Source organism: Schistocerca serialis, chromosome 8, assembly GCF_023864345.2.
Source record: "Schistocerca serialis cubense isolate TAMUIC-IGC-003099 chromosome 8, iqSchSeri2.2, whole genome shotgun sequence".
Classification (NCBI taxonomy): Eukaryota; Metazoa; Arthropoda; class Insecta; order Orthoptera; family Acrididae; genus Schistocerca; species Schistocerca serialis.
The window spans coordinates 481,247,463-481,274,642 of NC_064645.1; the positions used below are offsets into that span (position 1 = coordinate 481,247,463).

Consider the following 27,180-nt stretch of genomic DNA (forward strand, 5'->3'; position numbering starts at 1 on the left):
CCTCTCTTGCTGAGTCTTCCACTGGAATTTATCTATCATCTCTGTAATGCTTTCGCGATTACTAAATGATCCTGTAATGAAGTTCGCTGCTCTCCGTTGGATCTTCTCTATCTCTTCTATCAACCCTATCTGGTATGGATCCCACACCGGTGAGCAGTATTCAAGCATTGGGCGAACAAGTGTACTGTAACCTACTTCCTTTGTTTTTGGACTGCATTTCCTTAGGATTATTCCAATGAATCTCAGTCTGGCATCTGCTCACTCCTAATGCATACTCCCAGATAATTTATGGAATTAAATGCTTCCAGTTGCTGACCTGCTATATTGTAGCTAAATGATAAAGGATCTTTCTTTCTATGTATTCGCAGCACATTACACTTGTCTGCATTGAGATTCAATTGCCATTCCCTGCACCATGCGTCAATTCGTTGCAGATCCTCTTGCATTTCAGTACAATTTTCCATTGTTACAACCTCTCAATATACTACAGCATCGTCCGCCAAAAGGCTCAGTGAACTTCTGATGTTATCCACAAGGTCATTTATATATATTGTGAATAGCAACGATCCTACGACACTTCCCTGCGGAACACCTGAAATCACTCTTGCTTCGGAAGACTTCTCGCCATTGAGAATTACGTGCTGTGTTCTGTTATCTAGGAACTCTTGAATCCAATCACACAATTGGTCTATAGTCCATATGCTCTTACTTTGTTCATTAAACGACTGTGAGGAACTGTATCAAATGCCTTGCGGAAGTCAAGAAACGCGGCATCTACCTGTGAACCCGGGTCTATGGCCCTCTGAGTCTCGTGGACGAATAGCGCGAGCTGGGTTTCAAACGATCGTCTTTTTTGAAACCCATGCTGATTGCTACAGAGTAGATTTCTAGTCTCCAGAAAAGTCATTATACTTGAACATAATACGTGTTCTAAAATTCTACAACTGATCGACGAGATATAGGTCTATAGTTCTTAACATCTGGTCGATGTCCCTTCTTGAAAATGGGGATGACCTGTGCCCTTTTCCAATCTCTTGGAATGCTACGCTCTTCTAGAGACCTATGGTACACCACTGCCAGAAAGGGGGCAAGTTCCTTTGTGTACTCTGTGTAAAATCAAACTGGTATTCCATCAGGTCCAGCAGCCTTTCCTCTTTTGAGCAATTTTAATTGTTTTTCTATCCCTCTGTCATCTATTTTGATATCTACCATTTTGTCATCTGTGCAACAATTTAGAGAAGGAACTACAGTGCAGTCATCCTCTGTGAAACAGCTTTGGAAAAAGACATTTAGTATTTCGGCCTTTAGTCTGTCATCCTCTGCTTCAGTACCATTTTGGTCACAGAGTGTCTGGACATTTTGTTTTGCTCCACCTACCGCTTTGACATAAGACCAAAATTCCTTAGGATTTTCTGCCAAGTCAGTAGATAGAACTTTACTTTCGAATTCGTTGAACGCCTCTCGCATAGCCCTCCTCACACTACATTTCGCTTCGTGTAATTTTTGTTTGTCTGCAAGGCTTTGGCTATGTTTATGTTTGCTGTGACGTTCCCTTTGCTTCTGTAGCAATTTTCTAACTTGGTTGTTGTACCACAGTGGCTCTTTTCCATCTCTTATGATCTTGCTTGGCACATACGCATCTAATGCATATTGTAAGATTTGTTTTGAACTTTGTCCACTGATCCTCAACACTATCTGTACTTGAGATAAAACTTTTGTGTTTTTGTCACTTTTGCTAAACAGAAAAATCTTCCTACCTTTTTTAATATTTCTATTTACGGCTGAAATCACCAATGCTGTAACCGTTTTATGATCACTGATTCCCTGTTCTGCGTTAACTGTTTCAAATAGTTCAGGTCTGTTTGTCGCCAGAACGTCTAATATGTTATCACCATGAGTTGGTGCTCTGTTTAACTGCTCAAGGTAGTTTTCAGATAATGCACTTAAAAAAATTTCGCTGGATTCTTTGTCACTGCCACCTGTTATAAACATTTGAGTCTCCCAGTCTATATCTGGTAAATTAAAATCTCCACCCAAAACTATAACATGGTCGGGAAATCTACAGCTGGTGAGCCAGGGGGCCTATAGAGACATCCAGTTACCATGTTTGAGCCTGCTTTAACCATGACCTTCACCAAAATTATTTCACATTTCAGATCTCTGTCAATTTTCTTCAACACTATTGCACTTTTTATCACTATAAACACGCCTCCCCCTTCACTGTCCAGCCTGTCTCTGCGGTATACATTCCAATCTGAGTTTAGAATTTCATTACTATTTACATCTGGTTTCAGCCAACTTTCCGTCCCTAGTACTATGTGGGCATTGTGACCGTTTATTAATGAGAGCGGTTCTGGGACCTTTCTATTGACACTCTTGCAGTTTACTATTACCACATTATTATTGTCATTCCATGTTGCGTTTTGCCTACTGCTACCTTGTCGCATCTCAGGAGGCATCTTGTCAGGCCTAGGGAGGGAATTCTCTAACCTAAAAAACCCCCATGTGCACTCCACACGTACTCCACTACCCTTGTAGCCACTTCCTGCATGTAGTGCACACATTACCTACTCATGGGGACCATACATTTCTCCACCTGATAGCGGAGGTCGAGAAATTTGCACCCCAGATCTCTGCAGAATTGGAGAGCCTTTGGTTTAAGCCTTCCAATCGACTCCAAACCAGAGGACCGCAATTGGTTCTGGGAACGACACTACAAATAGTTAGTTCAGATTCCACACCGTGAGCGAGGCTTTCCGCTTTTACCAACTCCGCCAACCGCCTGTATGAACTGAGAATGACCTCTGAACCCAGACGGTAGGAGACATTGGTACCGACATGAGCAACTATTTGCAGTCGGGTGCACCCTGTGCTCTCTATCACCGCCAGCAGGGCCTCCTCCACATCTCGGATGAGACCCTCCCCCCCAAGCAGACAGAGTGAACACTGACCTTCTTCCCCGGCCTTTCCGTTATTTCCCTAGGGGGCTCCATCACCCGCCTAACATTGGAGTTCCCAATCACTAATAAACTCCTCCCCCTATGTGCCTGCTTGGACCTTGCTGAAGGAGCAGCCATGTGTCCACTCACAGGCAGAGCAGGCAATGCCACACAGCCAGCCTCCACATTGACCCTCCACCTTGTGCAACGCGAATGCTGTTGAACCCGCCACTCCCCTTGGGGAGAGGGTGGCCCAACCACGCCTGGTACCTGCGAAGATGACTCGAAAGCAGGGACCATGGGTGAAGCAATGACAAAATGTGACCTGTACATATTTTTTATTGATGAAGGAAAGAAAGAGAGAGAGAGAGAGAGAGAGAGAGAGAGAGAGAGAGAGAGAGAGAATCAAATGACTAGATCTGGCACATGCCTATTGTTTAATGATGAGCAACATGGCATATACAATAAGAACAATGAATCAACTAGGGAACTGCAGCTCATGTATTGATTAGATAAAATTCATTATTGTGCAGATGCTGTAGTAATTAAAATAATTACAAATTGTTCCATCAAAGATTGGAACATTTGCATAATGTAAGCATGCATTTATTAAAAGAAAAAATCGGCTGTTTGACTGCACTGAATGAAATTCCTTTTAGATCAGAGTATTTACTGCATAAAAGAAAAGTAGTCTTGACAACCTGTAACACTTTGAGGGTCAGTCATTTGGAAAAAAAAATGTTTGGCACAAAACACCAGTCGTTTATATCCTTGTTTCAAATGTCACTGGTATATTTGTGTTTAATTTATCTTAAACGATAAAGTACATTAAAGAGATCAAGCTTCAAGTTTATTTTTCATATTTATTTGAATTTCTTAATAGATTACAATTTTTAAAATTATGATGACAGAAAGTATAATTATACTAAAAAAAAGTGTGAGGTGAATTCTTGAGCAATTTCAGACATAATTGCCTTTTTGTATGGAAGAGTTTGAAGCTTTGTGGTATACAGAAAGGTATGGTGAAATCAGCTTGTTTCCCTCCTGCTTGTTTTGCTAGTAAATTGTCTCATCACCTGCAAACAAATCTTGGAAACTCTTGCTGTATGCTGCTTCATTGTGAGATTCATCTGTAAAACATGATGAAATGAAGACTGATAAAACAGCACTAAATTGTAACTACAGCAGCAGGACCTGTAGCAAGAAATTGTAGCATAAGGCACCTTGCCAGAGTATGAATCTTCTTCACTCTTTTCCCATTCAGATATTTCTCCCTATGCTTCAGATCCTCTTGAGCTTCCAAATTTATTGCTCATTCAACAAATGTGACATATTTGTAGCAGAATTACAGAAAACTGCAAACCTAATGAGTACATGCATGAAACTGAGCACACAATGACTCAGTCAGCCACAACAGCAGCTCTTGCATTTGTTACTGGGTCTTTCAAAGTAGGTATAAATATTGACAGCAGAAGGCAGAACCTGTTAAAGGACAGATAGTGAAGCATCTGTACATTGTTCTCATATGAAATCAATGCAATTTTCAAGTGACACATGGCTTGCACATCATGAAAATTGCAGCCCTAGGTATATTAAGGTGAAGTTATAAATATTGACAGCAGAAGGCAGAACCTGTCAAAGGACAGATAGTGAAACGTCTGTACATTGTTCTCATATGAAATCAATGCAGTTTTCAAGTGACACATGGCTTGCACATCATGAAAATTGCAGTGCTAGGTATATTAAGGTGCAGTCCTTTTGTGCCCTGAGTTATGCTCAGGTCTGGCCACCAATGTGGTAATAGAAATTTCAAGCAATATAACAAAAGATTTGCTTCCTACAGAATCTCCCAAGATATATGAACTAATGAACATGGTTGTATGGTGAAGTGTACACTATCTTCTCACTTTTGCAGATGACATGTGAAGAAATTCATTTGATTATATGCTAAAATGAATGAAAGAAATCTGTGATATGTTCATCAAGTTCAAAGGGTGGATAGAAAGTGAAACTGGTTGAAAAGTTGAAACAGTTCAATCAGACAATAAAAAGAATTTGTTAATGAGCCTTTGAAGGTATTCTTAAAGACAAACACAATTCAACATAAGATGACAATTCCTTACACTCCAAAACAAAACTGAAGTGTGGAGTGTCTGAGTTGCACAATCATTAAAAAGGCAAAATCAATGTTGACAGATGCAATGCTGATCAAATAATTTTGAACTGTAGCCTTTAATACTGAGATGTAGCCGAAGAATCTCTCTCAGCTGTTCAAAATGTTACTCCTGAATAATTATCAAGTGATCATTAAATCAAACTGAGTCATTTACAAAACTTTGCATATTGAGCATTTTATATGTACCTACCAAAAGTGAGAAAAAAGGTAAAAGATAAATTCAAAGAACTTGCATCTGTTGGATGTTATGGAGATTTTAAAGTGTACTCTCTAATTGATCCACATTCACCAAAGATAGTTGTGAAGACCCGTGATGTGGACTTCATCAAAAATCTAAAATGCAACAGTGCAAAAGTATCACAAAGAGTACCAAACTTATAATTGACAACTATACCAATTGTGTTTCTTGTGTATATTACAGATAAATACAATTATGATATGGGCAGCACCCAGCTGGCTGCTATACCTAACATTCTTGAGACAGCAATGAGACCAACACATCCTGCTGATGATCAAAGTGCAGTTCATCTTTATTTGACATGAAATGATACAGAGCAGACAGTAATGGCACATCATCGATCAGTACAGTGACCAACATCCAGATACAAATCCCGTGCAGCTAGAAACTGGAAAATCATTGCATTAAAGAAAACTGAAAATTATACATTACAATAATGAAATTTCTTATGTGTTAGAATTCCTGAGTCAAATGTGTATAACAAATCAAAGATTCATGATGGTTGTGAAAATGGAAATGAGCCTTAAATAATGAATGTAAGTCATAACTTGAAAAAGTGAATTGGACTTTGGCTAGTTTACCACCAAACAGGTGGTGTGCGCTGATACGAACCATCCTGGCATATTAAAACTGTGAGCCAGACTGGAACTCAAGCCCCAAATGTTCACCTTTTGCGGGAAAGTGCTCTACATGCTGAGTTATCCAAGCACTACTCATGAACCATCCTCACAGCTTTATTTCCACCAGTACCTCATCTCTTACTTTCCAAACTTCACAAAAGTTCTTCTGTGAGATTTATGAGACTAGCACTCCTGAATGAAAGGATATTGTGGAGACATGGCTTGCCACAGTCTGGAGGACGGTTTCCAGATTACAAATGTAGACTGTAACGTAACTGCTATCTTTTTCTTCTGTTAAATAACTTGAAAATCAATTTGGAAACTTCCAGCTGATAAGAAAAAAGAGTAATTTGTTAATGTGTAAATAATGTATATTTCTATGTTAATGTCATTCTAATTTTTATGAGAGGTTTTTTGACTATACGAAATGCTGACAGGGTACTGACGGAAGTGGCATCGGCCTTGAACATTGACTTCATGAACCGAGAACAATTAAGAAAATTAATACAGTGTGACAGTGTGTTCTCATGTGCTGCAAAGTGTGTGGCTGAGGGAAATATTGATGCTGCTGCTGTTTGGTTTGAACTTCATTTGGATGATGACATTGTATTGTCATCAGCTCCAGGCAGTAATAGCTGCTGGGAACAGGCAATATTCCCTGTCAAGAGACCTTTGCACATTTCCCCCAATCAAATGATAAACTTTGAGGTCAAGGTATGTAGTATTCATATGTATATGAAGTGTTGTAAATCTAATAGTAAGTAAAATCAAACAATGGAAACTCCAGGTAGGAAACTCAACAATGTAGGAAAAGGTAGATTTCTACTTACCATAAAGAAGACATGTTAAGCTGCAGACAGGCACAATTAAGACACTTACATAAAACTTTCAGCCACAACCTTTATCAGCAAAAGAGAAACACACATCATTCACATACATCAGCAAGCGCACCTCAAGCACACACGATCACCAACTCCAGCACATTCCAGCGCATTCCAACTTGAGATGCTGGAGTTGGTAGTCATGTGTGCATGAGCTGTGCTTGGTTGTGTGTGTGAATGATGTCTGTTTCTTGTTTGCTGATGGAGGCTGTGGCCAAAAGCCTTACGTTAAGTGTCTTTTAGTTATGTCTGTCTTGTTTTCACGGTGTAAAGACTGGTCCATAAAATTTCAGGCATGCAGCCACAGAAATTCAGCTTCTTCTTCTAATATTTCAGCTGAATACTGCCCAGCCATCTTCAGAGTGAGCCAAGGTGACTAACACTCCAGTTAATCACTTCGGCTCACTCTGAAGATGGCTGGACTGTATTCAGCCAAAATATTGGAAGAAGAAGCTGAATTTATGTGGCTGCACGCCAGAAATTTTATGGAATGATATTCCTTTTGTTTTGTAAATGGGGCTGAAAAACTACAAAAATGAGGTAGCATACCTTCAACTACATATTGGATTCATTATTTAGCACTTAATCTGTAAGCTCAATAATGAATTGTATCTGCCTAAACTTATGAAGAATTACAACTCTATTTCCACTTATAGGAATTATTATTGTAATGGTATGCGAGGTATCCTGACCAGGGATGGGGAATCTTCTATCCAGTTGTGAAGCAAGTTTATGGTCTTTGTAATCAGGGCCAGAATGATTCCGAGCTGTAAACTTGTAATCTCCATTGTCCAGAGTAAGAGAGTGATTCTTGTATAAATGGAACGCTATACCACTATAATCCAAGTCTGGAACTGTTGCCATGTAGCGAGCTTGCATTGCTCCTTATGGAGGCCAGATTGTGATCAGGTGATTACATCACATGACTTGTTTGTTGCATGCCACCTGGTGTTAGATGTGACATGGAGGTTTTTGTTGTTTTTTTGTACCAGTGTCAAAGCTGCAGTTTTGCTTCAACCAGGATTCAAGAGTCAATACGTAACATACAAATCTTGTGCTAACTATCCCATTTTTATACATTTCAAATTGTAAACTTTACAGTGAGGGAACGAAGAATCATTATCGTTTACCAAATTTTTAAAAAATAAGTTGGGTAGATATAATGTAGAAAATTTGGGCAGAAAAGTGCAGAAATATGTACACTGATTAGCCAAAACATTATGACCACAGTCCACCACAATGTCGGTTGCCGCCTGGTGGCGCTGAAGGCATGTGACATGGTAACAAAAGTATGTAAGTGGAGCAGACGTGTACGGGAGATCACCCTGGTGAAGATACGGGCTGCAAATGGAGAAATCCATTGAGATAAGCAACTTTGGCAAAGGGCAGATTACTATGACACAGAGCCTATGAATGAGTATCTCAAAAATGGTGAAGGTGGTTGAACATTCTCATGCTACTGTCGTGACCATCTACGGAAAGAGGTAGAATGACAGTGAAATTGCCACTGGACACTAAATGGTTGGACATCCACAACACTTTATAGAATGTGGGGTTTGGAGGCTTGTCTGCTCTGTAAAGTAGGATAGATGTTGATCTGTGGCATCTCTGCTGAAAGAGCACAATGCTGGTGCATGCACAAGTGTTTTGGGGCACACTGTTCATCATACATTGTTGAACATGGAACTCCACAGCAGACCACCCCTATGTGTTCACATGTTAATACAGCAACATCATTGTTTAAGATTGCAGTGGGAACAGCACCACTGGGATTCAGCTGTCAATCAGTGGAAACTTGTTGGCTCTTCGGGTGAATCACATTTTTTCTACACTTTGGTCTTCTCCACAAATGCCATCACCGAGGTGAATGCAGCTCAAAATGTGCAGTGCACCATGGTCACTGGCTGATAGGAGCAGTATTAGGCTATGAGAGACATTTTCCTGCGCTTACACGGACCTCTGCAGTAACTGAAGACACACTGACAGCTGTGAACCACCTGCATCCCTTCGTGCTTGGTGTCTTCCTCGACAGCGATGTCATCTTTCAGCAGTATAACTGTCCGTGTCTCAGAGCCATAACTGTTCTACAGTGGTTTGAGGAGCATTATAGTGAACTCGTGTTGATGTCAAGTCGATCAAAGTCACATGATGTAAATCCCGTGGAACCCATCTGGGTTGCTATCAGGCACTGTTACCATGTATCAGATCAGGAGCACGTATCTGAATTACATAACCTGTGTGTACACATCTAATGCCACATACCTCCACAAACCTACAAACAAACTGTCGGATCCCTGATATGCAGATTCAGTGATGTATTTTATCCCAAAGATGGAGAAACAAGCTGTTAAGCAGGTGATCATAATGTTTGGCTCATCACTGTACATACTATCAGACTAATGATTGATGGGACCAATGACCTTGCTGTTTGGTCATCCCCCCTCCCCCCCCCCTCCACCCCCCACCCCAAATGAACCAACCAACTAATGATTGACAGTTTGTTTTATGTTCAGAGACAAGCTGTCATGACCAGGGAAAATTTTGTTTATAGGTCATATTATAAGTAGAACAGATTCTGATGATAGTTCGTGGTGGGCATGCCTGTGCAAACTGCAAGGTGGTGATCCAGTAGACAGGATACTTGGGAAATATAATGCATCTGGACCCAAATGGCCACTGAGTTATCACTTCAATGTCAGCCAGTGTGCCAGTATACAATTACCACTTGTCAATAAGCCAAGAAGACTAAGGTTTGAGGCTGCACTCACAGTAGGAAAAAGGGCCTTAGCTATTAGATGGAAATTAAGATGGCCATATGGAGACAGAATGTTCTAGCAGGCCAGAAAGATAATGCAGGGCATCATGTGCAGTCATTCCCAACAGAAAAAGACCCTCAATATAGCGTATAAAAGGGCAGTCATTGCCCCAGCATGAAATCAGAGAGAGTAACTGGCCAGTGAAGCTGAGGCAGGAGGCAGTGGCATTGGTTGATGGTAGCATGCACTGATGGAACAGTAGCACTTCATCCACTCTGAATGGCACAACTACAACTGATAGATAAATTTTAGTATATCCATTATGGATGACGAACTGCAACTTTGATTTAAATTGGTGATTTATCTGGGTATAAATATGTGGCCAGTCACTTTTTTTGTATTTTAGATATGATATATTGTACTGTTAACTACACATGGATGACACAATAGTACTTTTCAATGATTGAAAAGAAGAACTAAATAACCTAGCAGATGAAATGAATGAAATGCACCCAAACATCAAATTCACTTTTGAATATCAGACAGCTGAAGGAATTAATTTCCGTGATATGACTATTTACAGTCACAGTAATAAGCATGCTTTCCAAATATATAGAAAAGCCACTAACACTTATTGCCATAGTCAATACCTCCTGCCACCTGAATCAACATAAAACACTTTCTTCAGGTCATCTGTAAACCACATGCTCCGCATCCCCATCAGTGAACCAGACGAATGTAACGAAATTAACATACTTAAATCTATAGCCCAAAATAATGAGTATAACACCTTCTTTATAAACACCCAAATTAAAAAATACAAAGCAAACTTAAGCAACCACCATCACCATTATAAGATAAGAAAGAAATGCCAAAACTTGACAGATTTGTGGTCCTTGACAAAGTGTCATACAAACTTGCAAATCTTTTCAGACAAAATGATATAAAAATATCCTTCTACACAGACAGTAAACTACAGAATAAAATTATTCACAATAATAAATCCACTGAAGAGTGGCATCTAAAATCCGGCATATACATTGTCACATGCTCCGGTTCTTGCTTCTGTATAGGACAAACAGGTAGAAATTGTGCAATCCACTACAAAGAATATATGGATACCCTTCGACTCAAAAAGTAAAATAAGTCCAGCATTGCATCACATATTGCTCATCATGAACACTTTGTTGGTGATATCAATAACAATCTTTTTGTTCTACACATTACTGAAAAAGGGTTACAGATGGATCTCCTTGAACAATTAGAGATTTACATTCACAAGGTAAAATCACCTCAAAAAATCCTTAACAAACAAACTGAATGCAGAACTCTTTCTTCCAGAATTTGCAAGACATCCTGGCACAAAAACACCAAAAATGAGTGGCATTCTGTAATTCATTCACTCTTTAATTACATAGTTAATAGTTTGCTATATTTTGTTTACATTTTGTGAACCTTTTTAATCCACAATACTTGCATATTGTGAATATATAAGAACACGCCTGCAGCTAGCAAGACTCACATGAATATACTATCTGTATTTGCAAATATTTATTTTGTAATGCAATGCATCTCATGTCAAAGATCGTGGTGTAGCAAAATGTTATATCTATTGTATACATATCCCTTGTATTTACATCCAGTGTTACCATTCTGTAAAAAAATGTGAAACCAAGTGTTGCTAAATACTGTGTATATTTGTGTGTCACCTGATAATGTTCACTATGGGAATGGATTTACTGTGGATACCACGTAGCAGTGCACTATAAGTACTCAAAACGTAACAGTTTCTGTTCCATAAATGTTTCATTACTGATAACTAAATTTCCATCATTTTTGCCAGCCCCATCATCTCAGCACCTGGCTACACTTGGTCCATGGTATAATATTCCTGTAACACCTCCATCCGATGATGAGCCCACAGTGGCTCGAAAACTAGTTAATGGTATAATAAATCATATCTAAAATCCAGAAAAGCAGTTGGTTCCATATTTATACCCAGATAAATGACAAATGTTATATAAACAACAAGCTTACAAGTTTTATGAAAAGGATAGTTGCTACTCACCATATAGTGGAGATGCTGAGACGCAGACAGGAACAACAAAAAGACTGTCAAACATAGCTCTCGGCCAAACAGGCCTTCATCAGAATTAGACAGAAAAACCACACACACACACACACACACACACACACACACACACACACACAAGTGTATGTGTTTTGTCTAATCCTGATGAAGGCCTGTTTGGCTGAAAGATTTGTTTGACAACCTTTTTGTTGGGCCTATCTGTGACTCAGCATCTTCACTATGTGGTGAGTGGCGACTATCCTTTTCATAATATTGTCATTATTCCATCCTGGATTTTCCAAGCTTACAAGTTTCTTGTAAATGTTTCATTGAATAGTGTTTTACAGAGATAGCCTGTCTTTGTATCAAATAGCAGTGGAGCAGATTTCATTTGAGAGTAGAAATAAGTTGCTAAATAGTATTTGTGTTCTGTGAATTAGACCAGTGGCCACAGATATAATAATTAGCACAAGTTCCCATTGCTTTAGTAGTTAGGCCAAGGGTCCTCTGATTCAATAGATGACAGGACAAGTGCCAACAACAGCACTTGCCTATGTGTTAGGCACCCCAGATAGTGCATTTAATAGTGATTAGAACAAGAAGCAACACGGTTCTTGTCTCTTTATAGTGGGAGGCCCATGTTTAATAGGATAGAATCATAGCGAAAGGGGTTCTGGCTGATGTATGTGTGTTGGTGGATTTGTTGGTCAAACACCATGTACATAAATATTTCTAATGGCAAATAAACTTGTTTAAAGAGTTCATATCATCTCACTTCCTTGGTAGTTCACCATCTCTGTCAAACATTCTTCTCTGTTTCTAGTACCAACCTTAAAAGACCAAGGTGGTTCTGCTCCCTCTCGACTTTGTAATAAAAATTAATTAGGGTGGTGGTGGTGGTGGTTAGTGTTTAACGTCCCGTCGACAACGAGGTCATTAGAGACGGAGCGCAAGCTCGGGTTAGGGAAGGATTGGGAAGGAAATCGGCCGTGCCCTTTCAAAGGAACCATCCCGACATTTGCCTGAAACGATTTAGGGAAATCACGGAAAACCTAAATCAGGATGGCCGGAGACGGGATTGAACCATCGTCCTCCCGAATGCGAGTCCAGTGTGCTAACCACTGCGCCACCTCGCTCGGTCGAAATTAATTAGGGAAAAGCACAACATAACAGTATTGTCATCAACATTGCGATTGCGCCATGCAGGCAAAACCAACTCTGTTTTGGTAGCTTGGACCTGTGCTGGGATGCAATAAGCTTGTAATTTTCCAGTATCCAAGTAATTATTTGAATTCAGCCCTACTTACCCCTGAGTGAAGTGATACGTCTGTTCCATTTCATATGCATACACTTTGTTTCTTGTGAATGTGTAACTTTAATAATTGAAGTCTAAGTCTACCATGTATTTATGTTTAATGAATTTAAAACTACAATTTAATGTTTAATGCCAGTTGACAATCTGTTATCGTAATGCTATCTGACTGCATATTTGTTCATCATGGTATGACATTAAGAGCAATTGCCTCACCACTTTTCCACATTCTATTGTATGTTGTACTGTAATTAATAATGACACTCATTAATGGGAATTGATTTGTTATTCCAGTTAATGTGTGAGTTTGAAACAAAGGTTAAAATTTGATTTTTATTAATGTGAATTCAAATTTCTAGCTTTCTGGAAGAAAACTGTGTGTTGACATCAGTGTAACTGATGAAACTGAGGTCATACAATCAAACAAAACTCAGGAATTGGAGCACAATCTATCAGTGCAACGAGAAGATCCACAGAAATCAACTTCTGAAATTCATGAAATGTTAAATGCAGTGCAGTTACAGCATGATGGGAACATATATGTTTCACAAGAGCTTGTGAAGAGTCTTAATGATTCTCACTGGATAAGTGCAGTGAGAAATGTGTGCAAGATGACTGAAGTGGTTTGCAGCCAAAAAGTATTAGATATGTCACATTTTCCTATGTTGGGTCTGAGTTTACTTGAAGAACAAAAAGATAATTCATCTGACACAGACAGCAGTCTGGTTTGTATAACACGAATACCTGGTGATGAATTAGCAATTAGGACATGGGCAAAAATTCATGGAATAAACAATTCTCTCATAAAATGCATACGTGAACATGAGATCAGTGATTTAGAGTCAAATGGACAAACATTTGATCTCATTATGACTCAACCCTTTGAAACAACTGGTGAGCTGAGAGAGAAAACATTTAATTCACTGAGCACAATCAGGTAAGCATTTTGTATGGGATAGTTAAATTTGGTAGTATGTAACCAAAAACACATTACAAAGATGCACATAACAGATACTGGTGCAAAAATGTGCCCAACTGTAAATTTTCAAACAGAGTAATGACAGATGTGTGGAGTCACTCTTAACACTGAATGTTTGCTTTCTTTCACCCTTTCAACACACCTTCATGAATATGTGCCTTAGAGGTCATGGTTTTGAATCCCAGAAGTTTTGCTCTAATTTTTCTTCCATATCTTCATATACATGCCCATGTTTTTGCTCCACTTTTGTGTGTGTAATTCACTAATTGTTACGGTAGATGTATGATGTGCTGTTCCACATTTTCACCATAAAATTTTCTCTTCATTCAACATAGCTGAATGTGTTGACCATAGATGTTGCATCAAATTTTGTTGAAAGATGGGCGATTTTCAAAGGTAAATAATTTGTAAGGTTTGCCAGAACTTAAGAGAAGGTGGAATCAGTGAAATGCGAATGAAGTAATAATTCAATGGATTTGAAAACTGACAATCAATGTAGCTATTGATGAGAGGGCACAAAATCTGAAATAGGATATATCTATTTGAACATCAAGCAAATTGATGAAGAGGCTGGGGTCAGCATGAGGATTTGACCATTCTGTGATTGATTTTCAAGCAGTTCACTTTCATGATATTTATTTATCTATGCTAGAATGGTGAAAAGAAATCTGCTGGCATCAAACATTGGCCTTAATTTGAGGAAGAAATATCTGAGAATATACCTTTGGAGCACAGCATTGTATGGAAGTAAATCATGGAGTGGGGGGAGGGGAACCATAGAAGAAGAGAAGTGCCTCCTGTCCCTCCCTTCCTGACTGGGTATTTGTGTTGCCCTCATCATTTCATCATCATCATCATCATCTCTCCCTCACCCTCTCCCTTTCTCCCTCTCCCTCTCCCTCTCCTGCCTTATTAACAATAATGAGTTTGATTGATAAAAACAGGTAGCTTTTTTGCCTGTGTTATCAGGAAGGACTTTCCTGTGCTTAATCCAATAACTTTCAGCTGTCACACATCATTTAATTGAAATTGTTGATCAACAGTCTTTTTTTTTTTTTAGTACTCTGTCACAATTAAAACCATTTATTCTTAGCTAATACATATCATTGTATCAAACAATCAAAACTCCAAGTAGGAGTATCAACAATGTAGGAAAAGATACTCATAGATTGCTACTTAATGTAAAGAAGACACGTCAAGTTGCAGACTGGTGCACTTAATAGACATTTACATAGAGCTTTTGGCCACAACCTTCATCAGTAAAATAGAGACTCATACACACTATCCACACACAGGCAAGCACACCTAACACACACACACACACACACACACACACACAAACACAAACACAAACACCAGCAATCTGGAGGTGCGGTGGCGGTGATGGTGGGGGGGGGGGGTGGAGGTGTAAGGATAGTAGTGTACAGGTGGGGAGAGAAACAAACACTGTCTGATGGAGTGTGCAGGGACTAGACTGCCAACAGGCACAGCATCAGAAGGTTGTGGGCAAGGAGGTGGGGAAAAAAGGAGAGGAGCGAAAAAGGACGGGTGGATGCATTGGCAGAGGGCTGCAAATAAACAGGTAGGAAGATGAGAATAGGGAAGAGATGACAGGAGAGAGGGGGTGGAGACTGTTGGGTGGAGGGTGTGGGAACAGTATGTTACCGTAGGTTGAAGCTGGGTTGAAGCTGGGATAATTACTGGAGTGGAGAATGTGTTGTATGGATAAGTTCCATCTGTGCAGTTCAGAAAATTTGGTGGTGGATGGAAGGATCCAGATGGCTCACGTAGTGAAGCAGCCATTGAAATCAAGTGAGTTATGTTCAGCTGCATGTTGTGCCACAGGGGGTCTACTTTGCTCTAGGTCACAGTTTGGCGGTGGCTGTTCATTCTAGTGGACAGCTGGTTGGTAGTCATACCAATATAAGAAGCTGTGCAATGGTTGCAGCAGAGCTGGTGTGCAACATGGCTGCTTTCACAGGTGGCCTTGCCTTTAATGGGGTAGGATAAACCTGTGACAGGACTGGAATAGGAAGTGCTGCTGGGTGGATGTATGGAGCAGGTTTTGCACCTGGGTGTTCCACAGGGATATGATCCTTGTGGCAAGGGCTGGGATTGGGAGTAGCACAAGGACGGACTAGGATGTTGTGGAGGTTGGATGGGCGACAGAGCAGCACTTTAGAAGGGTGGTGGAAGGATTGGGGCTGTGAGGGGTAATGATGTGGGAGATCTGTTTGCGGACTAGGTCTGTGGATAGTGCCTGTCTGTGAATGCCTTGGTGAGACCCTCAGCATTCTGAGCAAGGGAGTTTTGTCACTGCAGAAACACCATCCTCTCCCACTAACCCCAAGAACCAGCCACAAAGGAGTGTCTTCTTCATCACCCAGTACCACCCTGGACTGGAACAACTGAACCACATCCTTCGCCAGGGCTTTGATTACCTGTCATCATGCCCTGAAATGAGGGACATCCTACTCGATATGCTTCCTACCCCTCCTAAAGTGGTGTACTGTCAAGCACCCAACCTCCACAACATCCTAGTCCATCCTTATGCCACTCCCAATCCCAACCCTTGCCACAAGGATCATGTCCCTGTGGAAGACCCAGATGCAAAACCTGTCCAGTCCACCCACCCAGCACTTCCTGTTCCAGTTCTGCCACAGATTTATCTTACTCCAACAGGGGCCAGACCACCTGTGAAAACAGCCATGTCATTTACCAGCTCTGCTGCAATCATTGCACAGCTTTGTATATTGACAGACTACCAATCAGCTGTCTACTAGGAGGAATAACCAGTGCCAGACTGTCGCCAAGCGCAAAGTAGACTACGCTATGGCACAACATGATGCTGAAGATAACACACTTGATTTCAGTGGCTGCTTCACTACGCCTTTCCTTCAACACTAGCTTTTCTGAACTGTGCACATGGGAGTCATCGTTACAACACATTCTCTGTTCCCGAAATTATCCCGGCCTCAAACTATGGTAACATAATGGTCCTCCACACTACAGTCTCCATCCACTCTGTCCTATCATCTCCTCCCCATTCTCATATCCCATCCTGTTTATTGCAGCCCTCTGCCAATGCATCCTCCTGTCTTTCCCTGCTCCTCTCCCTTTTTGCTCCTTTTTTCCCCACCTTCCTGCCCCACAACCTCCTGATGCTATGTTTGTTGACAGTCTAGTCCCTGCACACTCCACCAGACAGCATTTGTCTCTCTCCTCACCCATACACTACTGTCCCTTTCCCTTCCCCACGCCCTTCAGATTGCTGCTTGTATCCTGCGTGATAGTTGCGTTCTGTCCCCCAAAATGCTGGAGTTGGCAGTTTTGTGTGTGTGTGTGTGTGTGTGTGTGTGTGTGTGTGTGTGTGTTTTACTGATGAAGGCTGTGGCTGAAAGCTTTGTGTAAGTATCTTTTAATTGTGCCTGTCTGCAACTTGACATCTCTTCTTTATGGTAAGTAGCAATCCTTCTTTTCCTAGATTGTTGTACATATCATTGAATGAGCTGCAGATATTAATCTCTTTTTTCAAGTTCTTTTTACTAACTGATTCTACAGTTTGAATCTTTTTTCTTAATAAGCATTGCAGCGAAATTTTTTTTGTGTTACAAAAAATGTAATTTATACTTTGCATATTCCTCCATGGTTCAGTAGAGAGTGACCAGTACCACGATGTATCACCTGCTAACAATACCAGGGTCAAGCATACTCGGCTTTCACTGGCTACTGCAGTTTGCCAATGAAGGCATGTGAAACATAACAGGTCAAACAAATAAAACAATAAAAAATCCAGGTTGATGTATCAACAATTATGAAAAGGATAGCTTGTTACTCACCATAAAAAAGACACATTGAGTTACAGGCAGGCACAACAAAGAGGCTGATTTTCAGTATTGTTGAACAAACAAACAGTGTTGGCTCTTACAAGGAAATTTCTCGTAATGTAATACAGTAGGTCACTGTATTCATTTAAAGCTCATCTATTCTCTTACTGCAGTGTGTTTTCCCATAACTTGTTTTCGCATAACTTTCGGGTTGTGCACATCAAATTCACACTGTAAAACTCAACACAGGGGGAAACTGACAGTTCAGCTCATTGTTTCTGTTCTGAGAGTGGAGACAAAGTAATGCCAAATGTGATGGTTATGGTGCGGGCTTTTCCAAGAGCTGTATTCCAGAGATGTTTCGTGCAGTTGGCATATTAATAGTCTAAGTGTAGGGGCCTACTTTGAAGGTGATTGAGTACCAAAGCCTTCATTGCTTAAGGCATGAGCCTTGGAAAAGAGAGGAGTGAGCATGAAATTCCTATCCCTCAATACAAATTATGTTCCTCATGATTTCCTATACGAATTAATATGAATGCTGAAACAGTTCCCTCCAAAGGACATGCTCAGTGTCTTCCCTGCCTCGTCTTGTCCAATGTGAGCTTGTACTACATCTCTAATGACTTCATCACCAATGGTGCATTAATCCCTTAATCTTCCTTCTTTTCATTTGTGTGTATACAGTGTAGCTGAACAGGGTTATGATACTTCTCAAACAGATTCGTAATGCTTAGTAATATTTTACCTCTCTCTGTAATGTTTTATATCCACTAAGTGTGAAATCTTCCATTAAATAAAACCTTGTATAGCCCAAGTTTAAGAAGTAAAAGAATGAAAGAGAGAGGGAGAGAGAGAGAGAGAGAGAGAGAGAGAGATATGACAGGAGTTCATGGCATAGTGAGCAGTTTGCAGATCTCACTACAATTAGCTGTTTCTTATCTGTTTCTTATTTATGATACTAACACCAACCAAACTCATTGTTATCAATTCACTCTTGAAAGATTCAAGAAAACTTTGGACAGAAACTTTGGCGATCTAAAAATCTCTTTTCATTGTATACAATTTTAAATATAAAAACAAAGATGAGGTGACTTACCGAACGAAAGCGCAGGCAGGTCGATAGACACACAAACAAACACAAACATACACACAAAATTCAAGCTTTCGCAACAAACTGTTGCCTCATCAGGAAAGAGGGAAGGAGAGGGGAAGACGAAAGGAAGTGGGTTTTAAGGGAGAGGGTAAGGAGTCATTCCAATCCCGGGAGCGGAAAGACTTACCTTAGGGGGAAAAAAGGACAGGTATTACTCGCACTCATGCACATATCCATCCACACATACAGACACAAGCAGACATATTTAAAAGGTAACCCCATCCCCGATGTCCAGGCGGAGCTTCAAGGAATCCTCAGAACCTTAGGCCCCCTGCAAAACCTTTCACCTGACTCCATCAACCTCCTGACCCCACCGACACCCCGCACCCCTACCTTCTACCTTCTTCCTAAAATCCACAAACCCAATCATCCCGGCCGCCCCATTGTAGCTGGTTACCAAGCCCCTACAGAACGTATCTCTGCCTACGTAGATCAACACCTTCAACCCATTACATGCAGTCTCCCATCCTTCATCAAAGACACCAACCACTTCCTTGAACGCCTGGAATCCTTACCCAATCTGTTACCCCCGGAAACCATCCTTGTAACCATTGATGCCACGTCCTTATACACAAATATTCCACACGTCCAGGGCCTCGCTGCGATGGAGCATTTCCTTTCACGCCGATCACCTGCCACCCTACCTAAAACCTCTTTCCTCATTACCTTAGCCAGCTTCATCCTGACCCACAACTTCTTCACTTTTGAAGGCCAGACATACCAACAATTAAAGGGAACAGCCATGGGTACTAGGATGGCCCCCTCGTACGCCAACCTATTCATGGGTCGCTTAGAGGAAGCCTTCTTGGTTACCCAAGTCTGCCAACCCAAAGTGTGGTACAGATTTATTGATGACATCTTCATGATCTGGACTCACAGTGAAGAATAACTCCAGAATTTCCTCTCCAACCTCAACTCCTTTGGTTCCATCAGATTCACCTGGTCCTACTCCAAAGCCCATGCCACTTTCCTTGACGTTGACCTCCACCTGTCCAATGGCCAACTTCACACGTCCGTCCACATCAAACCCACCAACAAGCAACAGTACCTCCATTATGACAGCTGCCACCCATTCCACATCAAACGGTCCCTTCCCTACAGCCTAGGTCTTCGTGGCAAACGAATCTGCTCCAGTCCAGAATCCCTGAATCATTACACCAACAACCTGACAACAGCTTTCGCATCCCGCAACTACCCTCCCGACCTGGTACAGAAGCAAATAACCAGAGCCAATTCCTCATCCCCTCAAACCCAGAATCCCCCACAGAAGAACCACAAAAGTGCCCCACTTGTGACAGGATACTTTCCCGGACTGGACCAGACTCTGAATGTGGCTCTCCAGCAGGGATACGACTTCCTCAAATCCTGCCCTGAAATGAGATCCATCCTTCATGAAATCCCCCCCCCCCCCCCCTCCGCCTAGAGTGTCTTTCCGCCGCCCACCTAACCTTCGTAACTTGTTAGTTCATCCCTATGAAATCCCCAAACCACCTACCCTACCCTCTGGCTCCTATCCTTGTAACCGCCCCCGATGCAAAACCTGTCCCATGCACCCTCCCACCACCACCTACTCCAGTCCTGTAACCCGGAAGGTGTACACGATCAAAGGCAGAGCCACGTGTGAAAGCACCCACGTGATTTACCAACTGACCTGCCTACACTGTGATGCATTCTATGTGGGAATGACCAGCAACAAACTGTCCATTCGCATGAATGGACACAGGCAGACAGTGTTTGTTGGTAATGAGGATCACCCTGTGGCTAAAGATGCCTTGGTGCACAGCCAGCACATCTTGGCACAGTGTTACACCGTCCGGGTTATCTGGATACTTCTCACCAACACCAACCTATCCGAACTCCGGAGATGGGAACTTGTCCTTCAGTATATCCTCTCTTCTCGTCATCCGCCAGGCCTCAATCTCCGCTGGTCTTTTAAATATGTCTGCTTGTGTCTGTATGTGTGGATGGATATGTGCGTAAGTGCGAGTAATACCTGTCCTTTTTTCCCCCTAAGGTAAGTCTTTCCGCTCCCGGGATTGGAATGACTCCTTACCCTCTCCCTTAAAACCCACTTCCCTTCGTCTTCCCCTCTCCTTCCCTCTTTCCTGATGAGGCAACAGTTTGTTGCGAAAGCTTGAATTTTGTGTGTATGTTTGTGTTTGTTTGTGTGTCTATCGACCTGCCAGCGCTTTCGTTCGGTAAGTCACCTCATCTTTGTTTTTATATATAATTTTTCCCACGTGGAATGTTTCCCTCTATTATATTGATATACAATTTTAAACATAGATTTCTTTTCACTATATGATATAACATATGATGGGCGTTACAGGGTTAAGGGGCACTAAGCCAGTAATTATCAACATTTAGGAACAACAACATTCAATTATGAAATTAGAATGAAATCCAGACCATTAGCTGCTTACAGGTGTTGATAAATATCAACGGGGATACTTGAAAATGTGTGACCCGACCGGGACTCGAACCCGGGATCTCCTGCTTATATGGCAGAAGCTCTGTCCGACTGAGCCATCGAGGACACGGAGGATAGTGCGATTGCTGGAACTTATCTCTGGCATGCTCCCCGTGATACCCAGATTTCCAACTTACTGTCCACACACTACATTTGTAGTGTCCCTGCCCACTGTACTCCCTACTCGCAGCGGTCAATCTACTGATTCCCATAAGAGTTTGAGCAATGTGAGTGCATCCACATTGAAGAAGATCACTGGCCGGTAAGCTGAACATGTCCAAAAGAACAGATACCATCTTCAGATACATTCAATTATTGTGCAGAATACAATTCAGAACTCTTGTGTTGATTATAAGATTGAGTTCCTCAAACAAGAGATCCTGCAGAATGGATGGTATATCAATGAAAATACATATGTTTTTTATACATGGGTTCTCCTGCCACCTCTTGGTGAGTAGATTTTTTTATCTACCCAGGTACAGAACATACGGTATGAAATATGCCCTAAAAATGCAGGATTACATCAGCCCTAAGGGAGATAAGAGATTTGAAATTCTTTGTTTGTCACAGATCCTGCTACAATAGAGGCATAAGTGGTGTGTATAGGTTACTTAGTTCATTACAAATTTGATCTCAAATACGATCTAAAAAAAATCAACAGACCAAAGACCAAAAGCAATAAGGGGATCAAGTTCAAGAATGTACAGGACATTCTGCCAAGCAACCACATCAAATTTGAGTTGGCTCGTGACTAACTGGTGTGTGGCAGACATGTACCTAAAGTTTAAGATCAGATATGTTAGCTACCTAAACACAATGCGTACTGTGGTGGGGTTCATCATTGGGTTGGATCTCAACTGCTGAAAGATTGCTTCAGAAGTGAATTTTGATGCTGGCCCAGAGTCCAGTTGAAAAGTGATATGTTGATCACCACAGATGAGACTGAACAACAATTGCCTCTCTCTTGGTATTCCTGCTGGACGCATCTTGTGTGTTACATAAACCTGTGTTTGTAACAAGTGCCGTGTAGCATTTGTGTCACTATTGTAGAAAACTGACACCATATACTGCCAGAACCATAAGCAGTACAAATGGTGTGGCATATGCTGTTCAAAGCAGTTGAGATGATATGGCAAATCAAAGTGCATCAATAATTGAATTTCCATTGTTGTAATAGTCTGGTTTATTAATACAACACTGAAAATTCCTGGAAGGAGTAAAGGTGACCATGCAGCTGATGAATTGAGCACTTGTCTGGTGCAGAAGCAAGACTGAAATTGTTCATCTTTTGATCAATATCCTTCCTTAGAGCTAAGTGACTAAGCGATGCATACACACGCAAATGTACATGCACGGTTGTGTTAACCCTGCTAGATGCCATTTCAGTGCATTGCAGGCTGACTGGGTTAAGGGGTTGTGTCAGGAGGAGCGTAGTTGAGAAGATTGAGGGGGAGAAAGGGAAGGTGGACGCTAGGAATGTAATTTCCTGGAAGGAGAGGCAGTAAAGAAACGAGATAGAAACGTGGTATTGACGAGCTCACCTCAGCACTGTTGCCAGTGGCACACAATGTTATGGCAGAGTGGTTGGGTGGGGAGGTGGGGGTGGGGGTGGGGGGGGGAGAGGAAGACAAAGACTGTGGAGAGGATGTGTGGGTGCAGGTTAATAGAGTGTGGAGGGAGCCTTGGGCACAGGGAGAAGGTGAGTTTGAGACAGGGGTTAGGAGTTAGTAGGGATGAGGCCAGGGGAGTTGTGGGGTTAAAGAATGTGTTGTAAGGACAATTTCCTAGTACATAATTCAGAGAAGCTGGTATTCTGGTGGTGGTGAAGGGCAACAATTCAGAAGCAGCCACTGAAGTTAAGCCCATTGTTCTCGGCAATATGCTCTGCCGTTAGGCGACCTACTTTGCTGTTGACCACAGTTCAATAAAAGCTATTTATTTGGATGGACAGGAGTTACAACAGAGTTAACTTGTATTTGTCAGAGGGTGCAGTTAAATTTTGGAGTGCACTGACACACTTTACATATGTTCTTTTTAGTGGAAAACGACTGCCTTGTTATTGTTCATGAGTACATTGATCACTAGCAGTGCAGGCCATTTTTCTTTATCATTTCATTCTGACAGCAGCTTTATGATTGTCTTATTGGTAATAAATATTTTGCCTCCAGTGGAACTTCAGCAGAGAGCTGCTGAAGTCAGACACTGCTGTGGGTCAACCTCCAGAACTTGAAAATATCTCAAGATTTTAAACATGGCTGCAGCAGCAACTGTTAAAATTCTTCACAATAAAGGATGGCAGCCAAAAACACTGGTTCTTTGTGCACTGTAAAATGTAGTATTTATCACCATGTCCGAACTTTGTTTGAGACTTTTTTCCTTCTTTTCTTTAGGAAACTTTTGAATAGAGAAGGCATTCTGTTACCTAAGTCTATTTCTGTAGACTGTAAGTTAGTACAGTCTGAATGGATTAAAAAGGTATCAGGAGTACGTGATATCAGTTGCACATGTGGGTATGATATCGCTGATTTCATCAATGAGTACCAGGTATGTTATTAACAGTTGTATATCTGGATTTTTTTTGTGCATTGCTGTAGATTATAATAACTTGTTGTTTGATTATTTACTTTAGATTCTGGGTTTGTTAAGATAATGGGTACGTTATGTCATTATTTCCAAAGTGCCTCTTGAAACATGACTCAAGTTTGGTATGCCAGAATGGGGTATCTGGTGAATTTACACATTTGTATACATATGAACTCAACTAACCTTTTTTGATCATCAGTCTTCTGACTGGTTTGACATGGTTCAACATGAATTCCTCTCCTATGGCAACCTATTCATCTTGGGGTGGCACTTATACCCAACATCCTCAATTACTTGTATACAATCCGACCTTTGAGGGCCCCTACAGTTTTTACCCTCTAAAGCTTCCTCTAGTACCATGATAGTTATTCTCTGATGTCTTCACACATTTCCTATCATCTGTGGGAAACCTCCTCATTTGTTACCTTCTGAGTCCACTTAAGTTACAATGTTCTTTCAATAGGACCACATTTCAAATGCTTTGATTCTCTTCTTCTCAGGTTCCCGTACAGTTCATTGTTCACTCCCATTCTCAAACAGTGGTGGTTTCCAAACATACATTCTCAGAAAATTCTTTTTCAAATTAAGGCTAATGTTTGATACTAGTTGCTATATCAGAATAACATAATAACATCCAAAATACTGAAATGATTTATTCACAATGATACTGGTTCAAAATAGCACTTCACAATCCAAAGCAATTACACAAGTCGAAGGCACTCTAGTTCACATCCCAGATAGTTGAGACAGTATCCTGTTCCACAGGGTTCCTAGTACGTGCAGTCACTAGTCACAAGTACGAGCAAAGGCAGGCGTAGGACTGCTGCACGATGCTGTTGCAGTGGCCTATATACCGTCCTGGTAGTTCAGGAATATAGTATGTGGTGGCGCCAGGGGCCAAGTGGGGACTTGCTTCCATCTCGTGACACTGGCTCTCTAGTAATTGTCTCAAAATGCACTACGTGGCCAGTCAGTGAATCTATATGCCCGGTCTGTGTGTGTTATCTTTGCAGCTGTGCAGCTGGCCACGCTTTGTGCATGTCGACATCTGCCACTGTCGGCCGGTGGCTGAGTGATGGTGGATACCATACTCCTCCTCCCGCAGAAAGCTCAAAACAGCTGCTGGCGATGTAGGAGACATCCACGGGTTCTTCATCGGATACGTGTGGGAGAGTGGTGCAGTAAGGCCAAAAATGTCGTCGGCGATGGCGATGACAGTGAGGCTGGAAGACGTGCTGGGGCTCAGACGGCAGAGGCAGCTGGAGGAGCATCTCCTCATCCAGCCCCCACATTCAGGAAGGGCATTGTGGTGCAGGTGTGACGGCTGATGCCAAAGGTTGTGCTCCTGGTGAAGGTGGCTGAGGTCCAGACGGGCCCCGGACGCCAGGCATGGCTGAACTGCCCTCAGGGCTAGGAGACTGCAAATGGCCAGTGACCAGAGGCAGTGGGATGCCCGTGATGCCACCCACTGGAACCGGCAGGTCCGTAGCAAGTTGAGGAGAAATCCGGCTACGGGCCCGCAATCCGGCCATCGGTGAGGATCCGGCTGGCAGGCAGTCGACGGCTGCTGTGCCGACGGGGGACGGAGCCGATTAGCGTGCAGGAACGTGACCCTGTTCTAGATCTTTAAACAGAAAACCTTGCGGCCCTGCTGTCGGAGAATCACACCCGGCAGCCACTTCCGTTGGCGACCGAAACATCGAGCCTAAATGCCCATTCTGGGACAAAAACGCGGCACTGACAGAGGTGGCACCTACCTGGGCACTGGGAACAGAAGAGTGAGGAGTGTCCTAGGCTGTTGTTGATGCAAGAGCTAGGTGGGGCTCTTGTCACCAATTGGAGTAGACCTGTAAGAGCTGAAAAATAATGTGAGTGCATTAACCACGGAATGGTCCCAGAGATATATCTGTAGTTGCGTCTTGAAAGTCTGTATCATGCTTTCTGCCTCTCCATTGGAGTGAGGATGAAAAGGGGGTGTAGGAATGTGGCGGATGCCGTGGTGAAGGCAGAAGGTGAGAAATTCTTGGCTGCAGAATTGAGGACTGTTGTCAGTGACCATCACTTGAGGGAGGTGTTCTAAGGCAGACACAGTAATGGATGTGGTCGTGGCCATCTATGGAGAATGCTACTGCAGACCCACTGGAGATCAGGATCCTGGCTTGTGGCCTCAGCAACTGTGGAACTAGTTAGCGGGAAGGATTCCACCGCCGCTTCAGCTGCTTTGTCAATCTGAAAACAGAGAAGCTCTTCTTTATCAAATTCAGGATCGGGGCCCCAGGAAAGGCACGAGAGGGTGTGTGCACTAGCACGTTCTGAAGTACACTGGAAGTAAACATCGTATCGATAATGGGCCAGGAACAGTTCCCAGTGCTGCAAACGATGAGCCGTCCGGTCTAGAATTTTGGGGGCAGGGTTGAACAAAGCAATGAGAGGTTTGTGACCCATTATTAAGTGGAACTTAGTCCCGTACAGAAATGTGTGAAATTTCTTGTGTGCAAAGACAACGGCAAGAACCTCTTTCTCGATCTGGGAATATTTTTTCTGAGTGTTCAAAAACGTTTTAGAGGCATAGGCAATAGTGTGCTCAGAGCCACCGGGGAATCGACGTGCCGATGCCCGCCTCCAATGCATCTGTGAGCGAGATGAGTTGCTGCCGTGAGTCGAAGTGGGCAAAGCAGGGGGCTGTAAGCAGCCGTGATTTTGAGGCTGGAAGGCAGTTTCACAAGATGGAGACCAAGTGAAAAGCACCCCTTTTTTACAAAGCTGGGAAAGACAAGCCACGGCTGTCGCTGCTACAGGAAAGAACTTCTGGTAGTAAGCCACTTTACCGAAATAGGACCGCAGTTGCAATAGTAATGGTAAACGTGAGAAAAATTGGCAATAGTAATGAAGATTTGTGCAGATGTACATTAATATATTGGTGTATAAAGTAGCTGTTTACTGCTACAGCGAGATTTGGAGAAGGGAGATTTAATGAGCCCGCATCAGTTAAAAATGGAAAATGAGGAAGATCTAGTAGGAAACAAGGAAGTAATGGGGTGAAGTGCATTTATGTACAGAGGAAGGCGTTACTGTTGCTTAAGTAGATACGTCATTAACTGTTTTTTGAAGCTGGACATGTTTTTAAGTTCTCTAATACAACAAAGAAGGTTATTCCAGAGTAGGATTCCTGCTA

General features: G+C 41.9%; 1 protein-coding gene and 1 non-coding gene across 4 annotated transcripts in view; one reads left to right on the top strand and one right to left on the bottom strand.

The window, feature by feature from the left end:
• Positions 1 to 27,180, top strand: part of LOC126416176 (protein arginine N-methyltransferase 9-like) — a 126,551-nt gene that overhangs the window by 58,247 nt on the left and 41,124 nt on the right. For all 3 annotated transcript variants that reach the window (XM_050083749.1, XM_050083751.1, XM_050083750.1), the window contains 3 exons: positions 6,411 to 6,687; positions 13,353 to 13,930; positions 23,813 to 23,966. In XM_050083749.1, the coding sequence (XP_049939706.1) occupies positions 6,411 to 6,687; positions 13,353 to 13,930; positions 23,813 to 23,966 (1,009 nt within the window). The remainder of the gene's footprint in view (positions 1 to 6,410; positions 6,688 to 13,352; positions 13,931 to 23,812; positions 23,967 to 27,180) is intronic.
• Trnai-uau (transfer RNA isoleucine (anticodon UAU)) lies at positions 21,415 to 21,489 on the bottom strand. Its single transcript has one exon. It is a non-coding gene; the product is annotated as a tRNA-Ile (tRNA).